General features: G+C 40.8%; 1 protein-coding gene across 1 annotated transcript in view; it reads left to right on the top strand.

Moving 5' to 3' along the window:
• Positions 1-22,637, top strand: part of LOC117421550 (F-box only protein 41-like) — a 66,167-nt gene that overhangs the window by 31,712 nt on the left and 11,818 nt on the right. The window contains exons 4-10 of the mRNA XM_034036075.2: positions 6,317-6,393; positions 9,626-9,990; positions 14,983-15,221; positions 15,501-15,616; positions 16,010-16,162; positions 17,677-17,772; positions 18,219-18,337. Of these exons, the coding sequence (XP_033891966.1) occupies positions 6,317-6,393; positions 9,626-9,990; positions 14,983-15,221; positions 15,501-15,616; positions 16,010-16,162; positions 17,677-17,772; positions 18,219-18,337 (1,165 nt within the window). The remainder of the gene's footprint in view (positions 1-6,316; positions 6,394-9,625; positions 9,991-14,982; positions 15,222-15,500; positions 15,617-16,009; positions 16,163-17,676; positions 17,773-18,218; positions 18,338-22,637) is intronic.

Here is a 22,637-nt window from a genome sequence, read left to right as displayed (position 1 = left end):
ATTAATATTATATAGTGGGATTCAAACTGCATCCTATGAAGTGACAACATGTCTTGATTGCCACTGTTTAGCTGGGCGCACATCACAGTCTTTTCGTAATCTGAATGAAACTCAGACAACAGAGTGGAATTTTAAACAGGGCGTTTATTTATATACAGCGCTCCTCATTCATAGGATGCAGTTTGAATCCCAAAATAAACAAAACCAAAACAAAACCTCCCTACGGAGTACTAGCTAAACAGTAATTTACTGACTAATAACCAGGCAGCTAAGCTGCTTGCCAGTTGAACCCAATTCCAGTATAAATGCACAGATTTAACAACACTTTGTTTCTGACCTTCGTTCAGTCGGTCTCTCCGCCACACTCCACGGCCTTAGCCTTAACACAGACAGCTAGCAAGCGGATTCAGGGTCTTTAAATATGCGTGCCAATAAACCACAGGTGTTCTGAATTCTCTGGACCTTGCAACGTCTGCTGGGAAGTGTAGTTATTTTACCCTGCCCATAGGCTATTGGGCTACATTGTCTCATCCAGTGGTTATAGAGGGTATAGGCTCTGCGCTAGTCACGGTCCTATATATCTCTCCTCTCTAACCCTTTACCACATATCCTCCATTCTCAGACCCATCGGGTATGTGTACGCGGGAAAGACCATCAGCGTTACCGTGGTTCTTGCCTGTCCTGTGCTCAATAGAATAATTAAAAACCTGTAGGCTCAAAAACCACCTGGTGTTCTTTGTTTTAATGCATCCAGGTTAGGGGAGCATGAACTGTGACCAGTTTAAAACATCTTCCTAGGAGATAATATTTTAAGGCTTCTACCGCCCACTTTATAGCAGACACTCTTTTTCCACTATGGCATAATTTTTCACCTAGGTAGTTAGTTTCCTGATATAGGGTGCTCTTCACCTCATATCTTTTGAGAAAGAACCACTCCTAAACCAACTTTGGATGCAGCAGTTTGTACTACAAACTATTTTGTGAAATCAGGGGTGACCAACACAGGTTGTGCGCAAAGTGCATGTTTCAGTGCCTGGAATGCTACCTCTGCTTCCGTGGTCCATTTAACCATGTCTGGACCTCTGGCTCTGGTTAAATGTGTTAGGGGTGGCAAAGTTAGAGATAAAGCACCGGTAGTACCCTGTTAAACCTAAGAAAGCCCGTACCTGTTTTTTGTTTACTGGCCTAGGCTCTTTTGAATAGCCTCCACTGGGCTTCACTAACCCCTGACCAGTCATGTAGCCCAGATATTTGGCTGCTTCTAAGCCAATCGAACATTTTGCTGGGTTAGCAGTTAACCCAGCAGCCTGAAGACAATCCAGCATGGCCTGTACCCTAAGCAAATGCGTCTCCCAATCCTCAGTTTGGATTGTGACGTCATCCAGATAAGCAGCTGCATACTGTCTGTGAGGTTTTAAAATCTTGTCCAGTATTCATTGGAATGTGGCTGGGGCTCTGTGCAAACCAAATGGCAAGACTGTACACTGAAACAACCCTTCTGGGGTGGAGAACGCCATTTTTTCCTTAGCCTGTTTGCTGAGGGGAACCTACCAATAGCCTTTAGTCAGATCTAACGTGGTGAGGAACAAAGTCTTACCTAACCGATCAATTAGTTCATCAGTGCATGGGGTAAGCATAACATTTTGAAATGTTATTTAGTTTCCGATAATCATTACAAAATCGAATTGACCCATCTGGTTTTGGGACCAACGCAATCGGACTAGACCATTCACTGTGTGATTCTTATATAACCCACAAATCTAACATTTTCTTTACCCCTGCACTGATGGCTTCTCTCCTGACTTCAGGTACCCGGTACGGCTTCAAATTAACCCTTTGTCTTGGCTCGGTTACAATATCAGGCTGAATACTCTGTTTTCCAAGGTAAGACTGAAAATAACGCTTTATTTTTATTTACAACCCCCCGGATCTCCTGCTATTGGCAGTCTGACAATGTCTCGTCTACTTTCATGGCCAGTCCAGCTGAGTTATTGTCAGGGTCAGAGACCGTGGCTGTTCCCATGGCAAACAAGGCTTCCCTGTCCTTCCAAGCCTTCAACAAATTTACATGGTAGAGCTGTTCCGGTTTTCACCTACCTGGCTGTCTAACCTTGTAATTCACTGGCCTCACCCATTTAATAATTTCATATGGCCCATGCCATTTAGCTAGGAACATACTCTCTACCACTGGCATCAAGACTAGCACATGATCCCCTGGTTCAAAAACTCAGGTTTTTGCATTTTTGTTGTATGCGTTCTTTTGTGCTTCCTGCTCTTGACTCATGTGTTCCCGGACTATTGGCATGACGGCCAAAATATGGTCCTGCATTTGGGATATATGTTCAATTACACTCCAATTGGGGGTTGATTCCTGTTCCCATGTTTCCTTTGCGATATCCAACAAGCCTTGGGGATGTCTCCCATAGAACAATTCAAATCATGAAAATCCCAGAGAGGCTTGTGGTACTTCGCATATCGCACACATCAACTAGGGTAGTAAACATCCCAGTTTTTCCCATCTTTGTCAATGACTTTTCTGAGCATGGCTTTAAGGGTCTTATTAAAACGCTCAACAAGTCCATCTGTTTGTGGGTGGTAGACAGAGGTTCTCAGATGTTTTATTTTTAACAGTTTAACTCTTTGGTAATTCGAGACATAAATGGGGTGCCCTGGTCGCTTAGTATCTCCTTTGGAATTCCAGCTCTACTAAACATGTGCTTTAGCTCTTTGGCAGTCGTTTTTGCTGGTGTATTTCGAAAGGGTATGGTCTCAGGGTACCGAGTGGCATAATCCAAAATTACTAAGATGTATTGGTGCCCCCTTGCGGATTTCCCTAATGGTCCTACTAAATCGATTCCTATATGCTCAAACGGCATCTCAATAATGGACAGTGGAATCAAAGGACTGTGAAACTTTTGGAATGGGGCTTTCTCTTGATAGACCAGACAGCTCGTACAATGGTTTTTCACCTCTGCGTGAATTCCCGGCCAAAATAACCCACTAGTGATTCTTTCTATCAGTGCCCAAGTGTCCCCCCAGGACACGGCCATGTGCTAAATCTAACACCATTTTTCTAAAAGCCCATGGTACCAGTAACTGCTCGACCATGTCAACCCCTTTTTTGTCCACACGATACAGCAAATCATTTTTCATTTAGAAGAATGGGAAGGAGACAGGTACGTGAAGGTTTACCACTGCTACACTTTCTCTTGCAAATTTTAGAGTCACACAATTGAGCACTACCACATTTATCAATGGGTACGCTTAACTCTGTCCAGACTTTGTATTGTTCGGTGTCACTGGAATGGGACAGAACAGGGCATTTGCCTTGGCCCGATCCACCCCCTGCCAGAGCTTATAAAGGGAAAGAATGGACACCTGTTGAACCCAAGTTATATATTTTATTTTTCTTCTTTTTTTTCAGTGCCTCGTACATCATTAGATATAACCGAATCAGTAAACGGAAACAAAGCCCCTAACGCATCACTCTCTGCCATATTTGCGGCTATGTTGTTTTCATTAAGCTTGTCCTAGATATCTCCCCTCTATAACTCTACCCAACACTTTAACACTATATATATATATATATATATATATATATATATATATATATATATATATATATATACAGTTGTAGTCAAAAGTTGACATACACCAATGGAAATTTATAATTCCTAGAAATTTCTCGAAAACAAAGAATTTTAGGAAAAATCTTTGTGGGCAAAAGTTTTGCTTTTGTGGATGAAGAAAAAAGTTACAAGAAATATATGTCTACAATTGTTTTTTTTTTTTTTGCAAAACTGCAAAAATGCTAATTCAGAAGTATTCATATCCTTTGATGCTATGATAGTATTGTCTACAAGGTGCTAGAAATTTCAATATGATAATGCAGAACCTAATTCTAGAAAAGTCTGTAGGTGAACATTCTTAGAGCGCATAAAAGGGTTAGGCATAGATTGATTGCTGTCATTACCAATAAGTCAATATGGGAAAAAGCAAAAAGCTAAATGAAGACCTTAGAAGACCTTGTCATAAACTGGAGAAGGATACAAGAAGATTTCCAAGCATTTGAGTATCCCAATTTCAACTATTCAACTTTCTATTATCAAGAAGTACAAGACTCATGGTACTGTCACAACGCTCCCTCGGTCTGGAAGAAAGAAAGTTATTTTACCAAGAAGAAGAAGAAGAATTGTGAGGAAGGTTAATAACAATCCGAGATTGACTGCCAAAGATATTCAAAGTGAATTGGCTGCAAGTGGGGTTTCCATTTCAACCATAGGTCGAGTATTGCATGGTGAAGGTCTCAATGGTTCCATGCCAAGGAAAAAGCCACAATTAGGAAAACATCACAAGGACAATCGCTTAAAGTTTGCAAAACAGCATTTGAATGATGGATATGAGTTCTGGTGAAAGGTTTTGTGGAGTGATGAAACAAAAATCAAGCTATTTGGTCACACTGATAGTCGTTAAGTTTGGAGACTGTGGTGAGGCGTATAAAGAAAAGAACATCATACCTACTGTCAAGCATGGAGGTGGTAATATCCTTCTATGGAGTTGTTTTTCCTCTAATGGCACAGGACATGTAATTCCAATACATGGTAAAATGGATTCCATAGCATACGAATTATATTGGCCAAGCTGATAGATGACTGATCGTGGCATTTTGAAACTAAATTAATTGCTATTGTGAACCGAAAATCATATTTGAAAGTGTACTGTAAAGTTATAGGGAGGCTCAAGATTCAAAGGAAGAGAGAGAATGTGTTTTGGTTATTTAGCTTCGCTCTGACCAATATACCAGTAAAGTCTTGTCACTTTGACCAATATACCAGTAAAGTCTTGTCACTTTGACCAATATACCAGTAAAGTCTTGTCACTTTGCTCCCAACAATGGCTCTTTACATTTAAACACCACCACATCCAAATATTTTACTCAGGGCATTTATTTCATGACAACATCACTTTCCATCTCGTATTAGCCTTGGCATTCAACAGCACATTCACTTCACTTCATCATAACTTTTATGCACACTGTTATTTTAGGAAAATGTACTGGGATTAGTGAAATAGAAATAAAATACATTTCTGAACATTGACGGAATGCTTTGTTTGCTAAAACTTTGCTGACATTGTGTTGCAGTCAGCAGTATTGACACACACACACCTTGTAATAAATATGACGATGGGCCACAAGAAGTACTGAATAACCATGAGATCAGTACCCACTGGAGGCGATATATACAATATGTCACATTTGCATTTGTACATCTTGAGAACCGCTTAACAAGTTTTTGAGAGTATCATAATTTGGGCATCATAAGAAGTGGTCTACCATACAAAAATAAATATTTTTCCTTCTTACCTTCAGTTTGGGTTATGCAGAACAATATATACCTCGTTTACATGCACCAGTCAACCTGGGTTGAAAACCCTGGTGCCCCTGATCCTGTGTTTCCATGTTAATTTACCCAACCCGGATTGGCTACCAGTCCGAGCTGCCGCTAGGTTATTTTTGGACCCTTTCCCAAAGCGGGATGGGTGGAAGTACGTCACAACACTGACCAATCAAGTGGCGTAAATGTTTACAACAATGGGTGAGCAGGGCTCTCTCTATTTAATATTCTCGATAGTTTATAACAAAAAGCTCCAAAGTGGGATTAACTTGTGACCAAACCTCTGCTACAAAAGGAATGTGTGTGTTTCTGTATATTTTTGCATTTCTCATGCTCCCCACCAGTGATGCAGCTACTAACACCAATGCTATATATAACCTATGTGTCTCTTTATGAGTCAGTTTGAATCCAGGCAGGAAAGAAGAACCAGAAATACCACATTTTATCATTTCAATCACTTTGTTACAGTAGTCTTCAGAGGAACATAATGATTTACAACATAAATGTTAAGTCCATTGTAAACCCTGCTGTAGGGCAAGATAAATATATTAGTTTCAATTGCTGGTCAAATTATGTTATGAAAAAATAATTGTTCAAGTTCTGGAATCCTTTTTAATGGACCTTAATTGACAAAATGTGCGTTAGTTTTGCCAAATGTGTTTGCGTTAGTCCTATATCCCCCATGTGTAATCTTATAACTATTTTCAAAAACTCTTGCATAAATCAGATCAAACTTTACATGGACATAGGTTGCAAGCTACTATTCTACATGCAGTGGTGGATATTTACATACTTACTCAAGCAAGTGTTATGTATAACCCTGGCTGGGTTTAAGCAGGGTGCTAACGTACCTTTTTATTATTCAGTTTTATTCAAGATGTTTCACATTATATTACATTTTTTCTAATCATTTTCCTTAGAGGGAAAGAAACTCTGGCTCAGCTGTTTCTCAAGGGATGTATGAGGTGTCGGATCGACGCTCCTCAGCAAGCACTGGGTGAGTCTGCCAGATTTACATCACATCAGTCCTTGTCCTTACACAGGAACGTTCATCAGGATGTTCCAAGTGCCTGGATCATACGGGTATCAGTTACGATTACATTTTTTTTTGGAGCATGAATAGTACACAAGCTAAAAGCGTAGTACTTGTTACTTGTAGCACATTCATTTTGTATGTAAAAAATGATTCAGCACTACTCTCAATCTCAGGTTTAGGCATAGATGACTGTACTTCACAGGCCAGATTATGTCCTAATTTATTGTTGAAACAGTGATGGTATTTAGATCATTTGAAGAAAGGCAATTAGTTCTACTCCATTAAAACATTACACAGTCAGCATTAACCCTTTGTAATGTCGAACCAGGTCCAACATTACAATTTCTCCTTTCCAGTCCGATGTCGGACCCTGTCCAAAGTAATCAAAAAGACGTAAAAGAAAGGTCTCTAGTCATTTTTTCTCCGGAAAAAGCCGAGAAAACCATTCAATGGCCGAGTGAAACCGATAGCCAAGAAAGCCAAGAGAAAAAAAAAGGGGCGGATCTGAGCAATACACATAGCCCCGGCACCACAGAGATAACACGGACATAAACAAACAAGATAGCTGCTTCCGCATCCAGCGCTCAAAGAACATCACAGACATTTGCAGAGCTTTTTCAGATGTTATAGTAATAAAATAATGACTTGGATCGCATTATTGAGGAGTTTGGTGATAAAACGAGTGATCAGGAGATGATTTATCAGTATGCACGACTATGAAGAGGTATGTGAAAAATACAGTGAACAGGGGGTGCGGCAGGGCTGTCCTGTTGATATGCAGTGCCTTTTAAACCTGTTTTAATGTGAAAAAAAAACTTTAAAACAGCGCATGTGAAAATAAATTGGACCTGACGCGCCTGAGACACACTGAATAAATGGACTGCAAAGGGTTAAGGGTGGAACAGCAACAACGTTTCAGTACACACAGGACATTATTCAGCCTTCAAGGAGAATCATATGACCCAGCTAATTAAAATGGGGCAAAGGTATCCTGGGGGGTCCTAACAAATTGGCCAGGGAGTTTACTATAGTGTTGTTAACTCAGAAATTGAGAAACCATGTTTCACATGGCAGTTAACGTATGGTGGGCTCCACAGACAATTGGTAAAAGATCTATCTGCTTAAAAACTAAAATATTGTCATCAGAAATCACTTGTACTGGACAACAGTACACGGAAGCATATACCTCTGCAGCTGACAACTGAAAACGTTTTAATTAGACTGCAGTAGGTGAATGCCATGGTTGGTTCTTAATGTAACTCTTAAACTATGCAGCTCCCCCTCATCTATTACACTGCTGTCAAACTATACCAAGCTGGTAAATGGTCCCGGTGGACAGCTTGTAAAACACAGGATGAACTGACTGAATTATTCAAGTGTTACTTTTACTTTCACCACCATAGCAGGTCATTTCATAAGCTGCTGCTTGTTTGACTAATGTAAACCCTCTGTGCATGCCTAAAGTGGCACACGATTGCGAGTGTAGCAGAGGAAGTTTCTGAGTACACTGTGGGTTGTCCATGTCTGTCAGAGTGTGTTCTATGTGCCATTTCACTGCTCAGGCAAGGGCAAGGCTTGCTTCACCAGCCATCGTCCAGTTAGTAAGCCTGCTATGTAGCTGCACAAGTGCACACATTCTCAAGGCTCCTCCATAGCCTCACAGCTCTCTGAATATCACCAGGCCTGCTCAAATGTTACGTTTCGTTCGCACAGCTGTGTTTGCTGTACCTAGAGGCACATTTTGCATAATCAAGTTACTGTGGCTTACCCAAAGTTTGCATTTACCAGCTGAAGCTGTTTGGAATCACACTGTTTTTTTTTTTTTTACGTAAGAATGAGAATGACATTGAGAATCTTGCATTCAAACACCCTTCTCTTGTAACCTTGACTGAGTCACAGTATTGTCTGATTCAGGATCCTGTCTCTGTCTACACGGGTTTGTTGCAATAAATGACACTGCTGTGATATGCAGACCCACTATGCCAGTCAGTAGCTGTAGCTTCCAAACAGGGGATTTATTGGGGTTGTCTGCATGATACTGTAATGTTATGCAGCATTATATATACTATTTATTTATTTATTTATTTGTTTATTTCAAGGTACTGTCTACGTAAAAAGAAAAAATGTGTCTAACAGTATTTGCTTGGACTGGAGAACAATAAATGGAAGCTTGTTATGAATTTTATTTTGTATTTCTTACCTGTACCAAGCCTGGTTACAGCTTTCACTGCCTTGTAGGAAGTGAGCAACATCATCTAGGTACATGAATTAAAAAACTCACTAGCCATGCACCCAGTCCTGTCTGTCAGCCATGCTAAAGCTGCTGCTCACCACATATCACATCATGAAAAGCTCTCCTTTTAGGAGGCTGTGTGGTCCAGTGGTTAAAGAAAAGGGCTTGTAACCAGGAGGTCCCCAGTTCAAATCCCACCTCAGCCACTGACTCATTGTGTGACCCTGAGCAAGTCACTTAACCTCCTTGTGCTCTTTTGGGTGAGACGTAGTCAGGTGAATATAAAAGACACATGCTTTCAAAACTGCAAGAAGTGGAAACTGAGTGCGAAGAATAACCCTTTTACAGGTGATATTCAAAAAGTAGAAATAAATGAATTCCAGTGTGTAAAAACATGCTGTTTCTCTAGAACGTATGCTGCTTGGCATTTCACTGGAACAGAGCACTTACTTTTCTATCATGCACAGTGGTTCTGGGGTCTATTGAGCTTTCAGCTATGCTGGCCCCACCCGCTTACTCTCTCTATACTGTATATATGTACAGTAGATGGGGACAGCAGAGTTGAAAGGTCACAGTGACGCATGATTTAAATAGAATGCAGAAGTCTGTTCAATACAGAAGTTAAAATTGTTCAAGCCATGTAACAGTAAAAATGATAATAACTCATTATTGGAGCAGTTGAACCCAGAACTACTCAGAATGATTGCAAATAGAAAAAAGTGAGGGAAACATCTATTCAAATGGAATTTGGTGCTGCAGTATTTACCTCAAAGCATGAGCTTGCTGTACTTGTATCACATTGTGGTATAATGTAATACTATTAGAAAGAAGAAACTAAGTTGAGTAGACACACGTCTTGGCTAGTTTGTCTGCTTGACTTATTTCCTTGAATTGTGATTGAGGGTTTTTAAGTTCTGGACGCTGTGGTGCAATGCTTATGGCTGTGCCCCCTTGTTTCAGAGCCTCCAGCCGGGTGAAGACGGTGTCGCAGAGCTCGGGGGGGTATGACAGCGACAGCATCGAGATGCACCCCCTGAAGGAGTGCCCCGAGGCACAGTACTACCATGTGCAGTGCCGCTCAGGGGAGGTGGGGTTTGAGAGGGCCAGCATGTCACAGAGCTGGGGGCTGAGGAAACATGCCATCCAAAACTGGCAGCGGCGGCCCTACCTCAACAGCACCGAGGGGGAGGAGGGAGACGTGTCCGATGGGGGCTCCCGTACCACCGAATCCGAGGCTGAGGTCTGGGAGCAGAAGAGGGAGGCCTCTTCAGAGGCACAGCAGTCCAACTCCAACAAGGCCAGCGGGGGATACAGGCTCGGCACAGGTGACCCTTCATGATTCATTTCAAAGAGTGCAGGATCCTGCACCCAGTTACTAAAAGGCTTTGGTGCAGGGTCCAATTCCATTGTTGAGCCTTCAGGGAAGTTTGTCTTAAAAAACTCACACTAGTCATGCACCCTGTCCTGGCTGTCAGCCATGCTAAAGCTGCTGCTCACCACATATCACATCATGAAAAGCTCTCCTTTTATATTCTGTAGGTTAGCTAACTATTAGAAAGCTAGCTATAGGGTAGTTTAAGAGGCGGTCTGATTGCTCATGATCATTTAAATAATATACTTAACTAAGGGTTGATTCTGAAACCCAGGATAGGGTGAACGACTTGTGTTGGGTGGTGCCTGACTGTGGCTGGTTTTACCTTGTAGTAACATACTGGATTATGGAGACCAGCAGAAAAATCTCAGATTTAACCCCAGGATGTGTTCACACAGTGTGACCAGTGGGGTCTCTGTGATATATAAACAGCAATTGATCTAAATACTGCCACCCTAACTTTAATAATCCTGCTCATATTATTGCCTGCGGGTAATATTGGCCCCCTATTCAAATACTAACACCCTGTTTTGGGTCCTCATTCAAACTGAGGAGCCTTATTCGTTGATCATGTCCATCTGTCTCTGACAAGTCATCTGAGCAGCGAAAGAGCAGGTTGACAAACTTGAGGGTGAGGGTATCAAGACCTTGTGAAGCAATAAATGATGGTATTTTAGACAGTAATTTGAATGACTTCTCAATAAGTCAGTTAACATCTCTCAGCTGATGAGTTTAATCTACCTCAGCTGGTGTCCCACACTTGTTCCAGGTGATGGCATTGTTGTACCTTACTTATTATTATTATTATTATTATTATTATTATTATTATTATTATTATTATATAAATTTACCAGGAAACACAAATTTAACCCATTGTTTCATGGTGTAAGCAAACAGTAGCAGCGGCAGGCACTGCAGGAGGAACAATACAAGGTCCTAGGGGACAGTAACAGAGCAGGTTATGCAGCTACAGTACAAGACACAGTCTACTTTTAAAAAAAGCACTTGCCAGTCCTGTGTAGTCGGTTCAGTTAAAAAATACATTCACTGATACAGTACTCTTGGTTGTCGCTCCCTGACACGTATTTCAGTCACAGTGGGCTGATAGGATTGTAAGCTCTCAGTTGGCATAGGCTTCTGTACCATGACTGGCCTGCTTAGTACGCAGTTTTGTTGCTGTTTGGAGTCGGAAGGAAGAAGGAAGAAAATAGTGATTGTTTATTTAAGCGAGTGACCTGCTTAGCACGCGGTTTTGTTGCTGTTTGCAGTCGGAAGGAAGAAAATAGCGATTGCTAAGTAACTTTTGAAATCTTATTTGCTGAGGTAACTAAATCAGCTGGTTGAAGTAATTTAATTTTCTAAAATGTTCAGAGCTGTGGTAGATTGAAGTGAATTTAGATAGCGTGTAAACTGGACCAGCTCTAGACCTGCAGGCCAGTATAAATTGGCGAACAGTGTCTTAGAACGACAGCCATTCTAAGCGCCAGACAGTCGAAGAGCCACATGTCAAAGGGCAGTCAGAGCTGTGGCAGTCAGAGCAAGGACAGGTGGAGTGAGGACCTTTTCCAAATCCCTCCCAATGGCTACTAGAGGCCTCATTCTTACTTTGACACCTAACGTCTGGATCCCCTGGACAAAGCGGGCTCACTCGTTCTCCACTCCCAGAATGAACACTGGTAAGTACCTGCTGCACATACCCTTACTAACTCCTTCTCCCCCTACGCTGCCTGCTACAAACTTGAAAATCTCCTTTTTCAATTGTCATTCTCTGACTAACAAATCTCTGCTTCTCAGTGAACTTATAACTGATACCAATCTTGATCTTCTCTGTCTTGCTGAAACCTGGCACTCTGTAAACGACATGCACTCGCTGCATCTAGCCACCCCAAAGCGCTATTCCCTCTTTGATAAACCTCACCTCACTGACCGAGGTGGGGGCACTGCTGTTATTGCAAATTCTGTGCTTGCTTCCTCGGTTCTTTCTTTGCTTCTCTTCATTTGAGCATCTCACTATCACGCTCCCCTCTCCCATGTCCCTCACCCTTGCTGTTATCTACCGTCCACCTAAGAGCAACTCTGCTTTTATTGCTGAGTTTTCAGAATTCCTCTCCCTCCTCTGCACTTCTACTGACAAAATCCTACTCCTAGGTGACTTCAACATTCATGTTGACTTGCCTTCCTCCCCCCTAGTGACCGACTTCAACACACTTCTGAACTGTCTTGGGCTCTCTCAACCTGTCAACGTCCCCACTCACACCCGGGGACACCAAGGGTATTGACCCCTCAAATCTCTCCATCTCAGTTATCTCTCTCTCTAACCATTTCTTAATCTCTGCTAATATTAATCTTCCTTCTACCATCTTCTAAAGATCTCCAAAGTCCGTCCCTACCTTTCCCTCCTGGATGCGGAGATAATCTGTCATGCATTTGTCTCCTCTCGACTCTCTTTATGGTGGTCTCCTGGCACGCACCATAAACCGACTGTAGCTAGTTCAGAATGCCGCTGCCAGAATCCTTACCAGATGTAAAAAACGCGAACACATCACCCCCCCCACCCCCCACTCCCCCCCCCCATGCCCAACTGCACTGGCTACCTGTAAAGTTCAGGATTACTTTCAAAACTCCTGCTCCCCTACAATGCCCTCCATCACACAAGTCCCAACCTGCTGACCTGCTATGATCCTGACAGCAAGCTGAGGTCCTAAGACTCTGGCCTGCTTGTTATCCCCAAGCAAAAGTGCACCACACTTGGAGAACGCTCGTTTAGCTTCATGGCTCCGACTCTTTGGAACTCTCTCCCTGCTTTGGTGCGTGATGCTCCCACCGACGCTCGCTTTAAATCAACTCTCAAGAAGCACTTGTTCTCTCTTGCTTTCCATGCTCTTTAGCCTGATATCTGCTATTAGCTGCTGTGTTGTTGCTACTGTTTCATGTATTATGCTACTATATCATGTATTATGCATTTTTCACTGTATTTAATGTATTATGCTTTTTTTTTTACTGTATGTCATGTATTATGCATTGTTTTTTTTACTGCATTTCTCCGTATTTAAAGTATTATGGATTTTCTTGTTACTGCATCTTGTAAAGCACTTTGTGATGGTGGTCCACTATGAAAGGCACTATATAAAATAAAGATTGATTGATTGATGACTGTACAACTGAAGGTTTTTTCCACAAGGAACTGTCTCAAAAGTAATGACTCCAGCAACCATGCTGCAGATTTCGACCCCATTCTCTATTAAGTATAAAGTGGCAGAAACCACTGAAGATTGGTCACGTACCACCACATGTATGCCTTAGGAAGATATAAACATTGTCTGCATCATATTGACAGTGTTGTGACAATTTCTTTTTCTTTTTCTTTAGCATCTCTGAGTGGTCTTTTTATTAATTTCCTGTTTTCTTCAATTGCTTTATTTAGATTTTGTTATATTATTATTATTATTATTATTATTATTATTATTATTATTATTATTATTATTATTATTATTATTTCTTGTTTCTTTGCAATTGTTACTACTTCTTGATATTGCAGACTTCTTTTAGTTTTAACTCGTAAAGCGCTTTGAGATACTGTGGTATGAAAGGTGTTATATAAATAAGATCAATTGAATTATTTCATAGCAACTTGTTGAACATGCTGTCTCAAAACTTCATGTTGTGGTATCATCACAATGACCGTCATTCAGGTCATCGGATCCTCAGTTTCAGCAGGTCAACTGTTTAAATGTAGCTGCCTCCTGGTGGAATATGCAGACATTATTTCCTGTTGACATGTTGGGTCTCGATTAGCTTCATGCCACGCAGGATGTCAGTATGGAGCCACATTCCTGTCTGATTTGGCAATATGTTATGGCAGTAGACTACCATGAACAATGGTGTCAAACCCAACTGAAAGGGTTTATGTAGTCTTCTCTTCTCCTGCAAACAATTCAAGATGCCCTTCGCATTTTATGTTTTTGTTGGTAATATATAGCGATTTAGAAAATGTGAGTTTTATTGATTCGTGACGATAAGAAATTCCAAACGCAATAAAGAAAAAAAAAATGTATTTGGTGGAAGAAATCACAGGAACGCTGATCACTGCTGATCACTGCTGATCACTGCTGATCACTGCTGTTAGCCCTTCTGTTCATCACAGTTATACAGTATAACATAGTTAAGCACAGGATGAATTGTGCAATATGGAACTAGCTGATGTTGCCAATCTTAGCTGGGGACCCACAGTGACCCATAAGGAGCTCTGCATTAACCTCTCTGCTCCTGCTAGCCATAGTGAACTCTACTGGTCAGGTTCCAGATGAGGCCAGGCAGAACCAGCCAGGCTGGGTCTTGCTTACACGGTTCATTAGCTTTGCAATATCTGGTGCTTCAATTTGTTGGGTGAAAAGAGGCGATATGCAAAGCAGCGAGAATGGAGGCTGCCCATTGATCTATAGTTCTCCTGAGTCAGTACGTAGGAGGTGACATACAAATTAGCAATTTAAATTTGCGGAGAAAATGGGGTAGAATACTTGATTGTGCAATTAAAAAAGAATAGACAGAACAAATAAAACACTCTCATGCATACGGGTGCTGCAGCAGAGTGCAGTATAAGCAGGTGAAATTGCATTCTAGTCCGAACCTATACATTATTAATGAAATCACACAGACCAGAAGGCCTCTGTGAGTCAGAGGTGTTTCAGCTTCATTAGCTCCTCACACCATTCATCTGTGAGCAGATTCATTGTGCATTTCAGCCTCAGCAATCAAGCTTTATTAAAAAACGGAAGCATAGGCCTTTTCTGTAGTCTGGAGTCTTTATTTGAATATTGATGCGATTAGCTATGTAGTTTTCCATTGAAGGCTGCCCCATCTGTAAACCTGCTATTGGTACAAACAGCTGGGACCAGTGGAAGAGTGAATATTTTAATTGGAACACTGTTACTGTTTTGATGAACAGGTCGGTCGGAGGGGGGGTATAAGCCCTGCCGGCACGATAAGCACAGCCCTTCCCAGTCGAACGAGGTGATCAGCCCGGAGATTCTCAAAATGAGGGCTGTGCTGTTCTGCATCTTCACCTACCTGGATACCAAGACCCTGCTCCGGGCCGCCCAGGTCTGCAAGGACTGGAAGTTTGTCGCCCGGCACCCTGCAGTGTGGACCCGGGTGCTGCTGGAGAACGCCAGGATATCCTCCAAGGTGCAGTGTGCTGCTTTTCACCACATCTGTGCTGTACATTTGTGCAATAGGAGGACACGGCATCAGCCTTCAATATAGGGGGACCACATGCTTGTTTTCAGACACTGGGGACCTGATAGGAAACATGGAAATGGACTGCACGCACATTATAGGGCTCTATTATACCTTTACTATGTACAATTTCTGGGTTTCTGTTGCTTAGTTATAGGGTTGAGCAGTGATACAGATGTTGCCCTTAGTATGTAAACTGTCTGTTCGGTTCTTTGCCCCTTGTTGCAGTTTATGACAACCGTGTCTCAGTGGTGTACCCAGACACACTCCCTCATCCTCCAAAACCTCAAACCACGACAAAGGGTGAAGAAGGAGACAAAAGAGGAGTACCTGAAAAGCACACGGTAAGCCTTGTAATACAGCTGTATACAGCACTCAGACATTGCCCATATAAACACTTTAACTGAATGATTGAACCACTACATGTCAGCTGCAATTATTACCTCATTGGGGGATTGAGATACAGTGGTTATGCCAGCATGTTTATATGTCACACATTAAGATCGTACATATATCTACAAAACCACTATCCGATTGGAAGGAAACTTGGTTCGGACATTCTTTAGCACCAGTTACTGAGTGTATCAGAGTCTGTCTGTCAGTACATACACATCAGGGTTCTAAATCACAATGGGTTTGTTTTTTTTTTAAAAACACTGGCCCCTCTTGCGGTTTTTCCAATTCGCTTTCCACAAGTTGCTATACTGCAGTGCGTTCCTCTCCTCTTCCCTGCTCAGAGGCTGTCTGGAGGTGGGGCTGGAGGCTCTGCTGAAGGCTGCAGGAGGAAATCTGCTGATCCTGAAGATCTCGCACTGCCCCAGTGTGCTGACTGACCGCTCCCTGTGGCTGGCCAGCTGCCACTGCCGTGCTCTGCAGGCCGTAACCTACCGGTGAGTGGGGGGAGTGAAGACATGGCTCTGAACCTGTTCACAAAGGAATAGGTGAACGGTTTTTATAGGGTATTTTAAAGGTGTTGATGGGCCACTGTCTATAGTGGCCACTCTGATGAACATAGTTACAATGTTAAATTATCTGTATTGAAAGATACATGCCTTGAAGGACCATTTTTTTAATAGTGCCTTGACTGGCCATTAAAAGTAGATTTGACTATATGTTAATTTATTATTTTAAATATACATTTTCAGCTGCATGCTACTTTTCATTTACAAGTGCATCCTGTTTACACAGGGGAGTGGTCAGTACAGACAGTTTTTTCTTCTGCTATATGCAGGTGGAAGTTAATTGAAATCCTACAATGTATACTTCAGCCATATAATCCCTTATACATCTGTACCACTGTATTTTTGCACGGTATTTCTCTTTTACCCTGGTTTACCATGTTTATTAATATGCTTTACCATACCTTTGCTATTCTTTACAATGCTTACCTATGCTTTCACATGCTTTCACAATGCTTTATTATACTATGCTTTTACTATGGGAAACTTTAATAAAAGATACAAGGGTTCTAGGTCTTCCTTCTGTTGCAGTCACTGTACACTGGCCAAGGGTCTTTACTGATTTAATGAAGTGATTACAATGAATTGCCTAGTTGTCTGTGTTGTCTTGGGAGACAGCATGTGTCTGAATCATGCTTTACACTGTACATCTCCACTGTTCATAAAAACAAAACAGCAGGAGGTTACAAGTGAAATGATTTCCCTGACACATTCTGTGCCCTGAAAGCAATGACATGGAAAAGTCAAGCAATACTGTACATTTGGGGATGTTCTGTTTCAGTAAGTGCAGATAAAGTACTTTGTTAATTAGTCTGAGCCTGAACTTTTTATAGGTTAAAAGGGTCACTAATCCTTTAACCATGTCCACGTCCTTGTGGAATTTAGCTTCACGCAATTTATCTCCGCTATGATGCAGATGAAGCTTATGTATTTTGCCACCACACTATGAATTAACTTGCTGAGTAACAGGTTCTAGAACTACACATAGAATCACAGACTGTGAGTGTGGGGAGACTAGGTCCGAATACTTACTTTATACTGTGGTGGCATCATTATTTGGCTTTATTTGAGTTCAAATAAAGTTATACTTAAACAACTTATAACCCTTATAAAAGTTTACCCAGTAAATTTTGCACTGTACTTTTGCAGGCTAAACTTTTCATTTACCATAGTTTACCTTGGTTTGCCATGTTTTTTAATATGTTTACCATACCTCTCTGGGTTGACCTAGGCTGTGCCATGCTTTCACTGTTCTTTATAACACTTTGCTATACTTTTACTGTGGTAAATGTTATAATGCGAGAGGTAAGGATATGATTTTTCACTCCTTGATTATCACCCTTTCAAGATGAAATAGTTGTCCTCAGAATGGGAGCCAGTGAAGGTGAGCGGTGACAAGGGGAATGTTCATAACGTCTTCATTGTATAACCCTTTTCTTGTTCAGGAGTGCCACTGATCCAGTTGGCCAGGAGGTGATCTGGGCACTTGGGGCAGGCTGCAGAGACATTATTTCACTGCAGGTGGCGCCACTCCACCCATGGTAAGCAAAACATATTACCAACACAGCAACTACTGTACATAAGCAGGAATAGCCAACATAAATAAGTGAATGATATAAATGAACCCTTTTCATCTCCAGTTTTAAAAGGGTTTACGATGACAACAACATGTGGTCTAAACTCGTTCAGGCTACCAGTTAATTGCTCTTATTTGACATCTGTAAAATGAGAACAGTTCTCTGGTACCCTGGGTTGGATGCGTTCCTGTAATTTAAATATTTTCTAATCTTGGGATACCTTTTGTTCCGATCAGACATTCTAAACATGCTTGAAAGTTTTTGGGGTATGAGAATCTTTTTTTGCACATGTCATTTTAAAATGTACTGTATGTCATTTTAAAATGTACTGTATTTCACCAAATGCAATCTGGTGGAAGCTTTGAAGCTGTGCACTATAGCTGTCTCTTATTTAGATGTTCTCAATCCAGCCAACAGCCTGCTCGATTCAGTAACCGCTGCCTTCAAACCATTGGGCGATGCTGGCCCCACCTGCGAGCTCTGGGTGTTGGTGGTGCGGGGTGTGGCATCCAGGGCCTGGCATCGTTAGGTGAGTACCGTCCCACATGTCTCCATGCCTAGGGCTGTATTTCTTTACAGTACAAACCTGCTTATTTCACGGTATTTCACAGTCTAAAAATAGATGCTTCATGATTTAAACATAATATTTATTAAAGCACAAATAGCACCTTCACGTTTAAAATTGAAAATGTTCTCTAGAGGTATTGTACAACAACGGTACATGCTAAATTGCAGAATATTTATTTTTTATGTCCCCCTTTACAGAAATTCTGTTTTCAACATCAGCAAATTATCAAACAAAATAAACACAAATAAATGTAATAATAATCTTGGAATTGATCCATGAACTTATCTGGCTGTTTTAAATGAACTGTAGCATATTTTAAGCATGTGTGGTGTCAGCAATTCGCCCTTGCATTAAAAAAAATATATATATGATATGTGTGTGACGGGTTGCACCCCGCCCCTGTGCTTATTGTATTATTTGGTATTATTATTATTTAAATGTACGGAGTTGTGTTTGTTTAAAATAGGGTTATTATTGTTTTACAGCATGGATGGGGTTAAAGTCCCCCATCCAGTGACCATCTCCCAAATTAATTAAATACCAATTGGGAGATGGCCACGTATATACAGTAATCTGTTGCATATCCGGATTACGACATACAACACAGTGTACGAAAACTTTGGTAGGATCTACAGTCTCTGAACTAATCTGTTTAATAATAAACTAACGTTGCTGAAGAGGTTGATCATGGCGGATAACGGGTTTGTGACGGGCAGATACGCGATGGATTTCTGTAAAAGCAAAGCAGTCACTCATAGAGGGTTGATGAGAGTGGAGAGTAGGAACGAGAGAGCAGAGAGAGTGACCTTGCTATGTGTGCTGGGTCAAAACCAGCACGATACTTGTTTGTTTGTCTCTGTTTATTATTTGTTTTTGCCAACATACCTTTTGTTTTGTTCAGTGCTTGTTTTGTTTAAACTGTCACCACCAAGCCATCCTGTCCACAAGGTGCATTTCAGTAGTTTCTGCCACAAACCATTTCCTTATTCATTGTACACCAGTAAATTCTCTGGGCTAAATTTGGGTTTAATTCGAGCGGGATGTGTAGGACTCATAATGCTGAAGTACTAATAATGCTGAGGCAGTATTGCAATGAAAACCTGCTACAGCAGGGTTGGACTCCTACAGAAAATGGTGCACATTTTCCTATGTGCAAGGGTTCTTGGAAGCTATCAGGCCTCCAGTGGGGTCCAGGGGCAAAGCCAGTACAGTCAATTTTACACCTAAAAAGATGAAAATATTAATTGGAGAGCTTGGGTCCATATCATACAGTTAGTTGGCTGGGAAAATGTTTATTTGTATGTAAATAATTATATTAGGTGAAGACTGTAACTAAGTTTTAGGCTACCAATAACCAGTATAATAATTATAATTAATAGTAGAAGATGCTAAACTGGAAAATGCTGCCAATCTCACTGTTGGGTAGATTTTCTTTGGAAGGTTCTCAGCCCAGAATTAAGAAAAGGAGACTCTCACTCTGAACTAGGAGGCCTATCCTTGCCCGCTCTTGAGAAATATTATTTGGCTGCAAGGCTATATTCAGTCCAATACTGGATTTTCAAAAATGTGAATGCCGGATGTACCCACATGAAACCATTTGGAAAACAGTCTGACTATTCACATCCCCTAATTGGTCCCAAAGAGAATTGTTTAAACATTTAATATAAAAATACTGTTATTACATACACTAAATATCTGGTATAATGTTTAAATAAATGTTAGGATTAGACAATGATTAAAACCAGAGAACAAAGATATATCATCCACAAAAAGAGAGAAGCAACTATTACCTTGACATCACATATTCACTGTAAGACCGTCCTTCCTGCTTTTGATCATCGGTGTATTATTTATTAATAAATGGTCATCATAATCTTTGTTACATAACATATTTCATTATAAGGATCCTCTTTACAAAGAAAAAACAGTTAAAAACAGACCATGCAACTGCAGATCGCAAATTGAAATCGAAAGCTTAAAAAAATCTGACAATAGCCTTACACTTTTTACATACAATATAGTATCCCAAATGGCTTTTACACTGACAACTATAAAGACCATATAGACATCATCACAGATCACAGGAATAAGAAACAAGCAAACAGAATGCATACAAAAAAAAAGAGAAAAGGTCTCAAATAATAAATGACAAAATATATACAATAAAATAAAGAACGGAAGGCTTTATATTATAGCCTAGTAAAAGAGGTCTGTGGTGTCACAATTATTTTAAGCAAATCTAGAGATCTTGCTTGGAACGCAGGATCGATGAGGGAAGCAGTGCAGATGCTGTTTTTCAAGTCTGTCGGTGTTTAGGATGTCAGTTTTGGAAGAAAAAAAAACAATGAGCTGTTATACTCATTTTCACTTAGTTTACTTTAGAAATGTCTTAATGGAATCAACACATGTAAAAAATTAAAATGTAATCGCCCTCTAGAAACCATTTATCATGTGAATTTCAGTTCCCGGTGCTGCTTATCAAATTCAGTACTCCAGTGAGTGTTCAGCCAAAGACCACACTTAGACGCACTACAAGGGACAATTGTGTCAGGAACATTAGACAATGAAATATGGGGGAGAAATAAAATAGTACTTTTCAAGATAAATAACAAAAGTGAGTGGACTGCGTCCATCTGCGTCAACCCTCACCCATCTAACACTGCCCTACAGAAACTGCCAGTGTTCTGCTCCTACTCCTTTCCCCCTGCAAATTCATATTATTGAGGTGTTACTCTTTCATAAATCGGTCTGCACGTGATCTGTAAGTCTGAGCTAGGCAGTGCCGTTGGTCCAGGGCAATGAATTGATATATACTGTATAATAGTGAACTAAAAACATTATAATTATTTTTGAGAGTGTAGCTATTTCAAATATTGGGACCCCTCCCCTCTCCTTTTTCATATTGAAATGTGAGGAGCTTTGAACAGTTTCAAGTGCTGCCTAATCACAGGGGCAGATCAGTATTTCTTTACATTATAATTATTTTTGAGAGTGTAGCTATTTCAAATATTGGGACCCCTCCCCTCTCCTTTTTCATATTGAAATGTGAGGAGCTTTGAACAGTTTCAAGTGCTGCCTAATCACAGGGGCAGATCAATATTTCTATACATCTCTGTTCATTCCAGTCCCAAACAAATCTGTGCATACAGAGTCAAATTGATGTAAGTACATGGTGCATTGTTAACTACAGGTAGCCAGGGGTCTTGCAATGGGAAAGACTGGATAGCCCAATGCATACAGTATACAACATGTACTGTACAGTGCCTTTCTGTTTCATGACATTAGTGTGCTGCAGTATCACCACTAAGGAGGCTGTGTGGTCCAGTGGTTAAAGAAAAGGGCTTGTAACCATGAGGTCCCTGGTTCAAATCCAGCCTCACTGACTAACTCACTGTGTGACCTTGAGCAAATCACTTAACCTCCTTATGCTCTGTCTTTCTGGTGAGACGTTGTTGTAAGTAACTTTGCAGTTGATGCATAGTTCACACAACCTAGTCTCTATAAGTTGCCTTGGATAATAATAGGGGGCTCTTGGGAGTGTGTGTTGCATTGTAGTAATATTAGCATAAAACGCCAAGCAGAGAATGAATTTGGTGATATAGTTCTCAAAGGGGTTGTCACATTTGAAAAAAGTTCTGAGAGACCAGTTACTCATTCATCACATAATTGATTTGCTTTTTTATTTGACCAAGGGGCACTGTTTAATTTTCTAACACAATTACAGAATGTTAGTTTTCGTAATTGTGCTTTTTTAAAATACCATTCAAATGCCATACAGCACCTTGACATGATTGAAAACGTTTTCTTATCTTTAATAGCTGCCTCATTTGATTTGTTCTAGACTGGCTAGCACAAGTAGGTTCTGTTTAGAGACAGAGAGAGCTGGTTGACAACAGCTACAATACTGATCTCAGTGAAGGGCATAAGGACTAACAATATAAAGAACAAAATAGAATTAAATAAATGTTACAAGGATAGTGATGGACTATTTTTCTGTGTGGAAACCTGAGGGCTAAGGTTTGTATTAGCTGTTTTTTTCTTCAACTGCCTTGGACTTTCAGAAAAATACAGATAGCAGATGATAACTACGCTGCCCTCTAACCTCCGTGTGATGTGTTCTGAGTTGCATGCACTGGAGGTTTTTGCATTCTGAATTGCATGCACTGGAGGGTTTTGTGTTCTGAGTTGCATGCACTGGAGGGTTTTGTGTTCTGAGTTGCATGCACTGGAGGGTTTTGTGTTCTGAGTTGCATGCACTGGA

This window comes from Acipenser ruthenus, chromosome 1 (assembly GCF_902713425.1).
Source record: "Acipenser ruthenus chromosome 1, fAciRut3.2 maternal haplotype, whole genome shotgun sequence".
Lineage (NCBI taxonomy): Eukaryota > Metazoa > Chordata > Actinopteri > Acipenseriformes > Acipenseridae > Acipenser > Acipenser ruthenus.
Note: the sequence above shows the minus strand (reverse complement) of the source record. Positions and strands in the feature narration are given on the sequence as shown.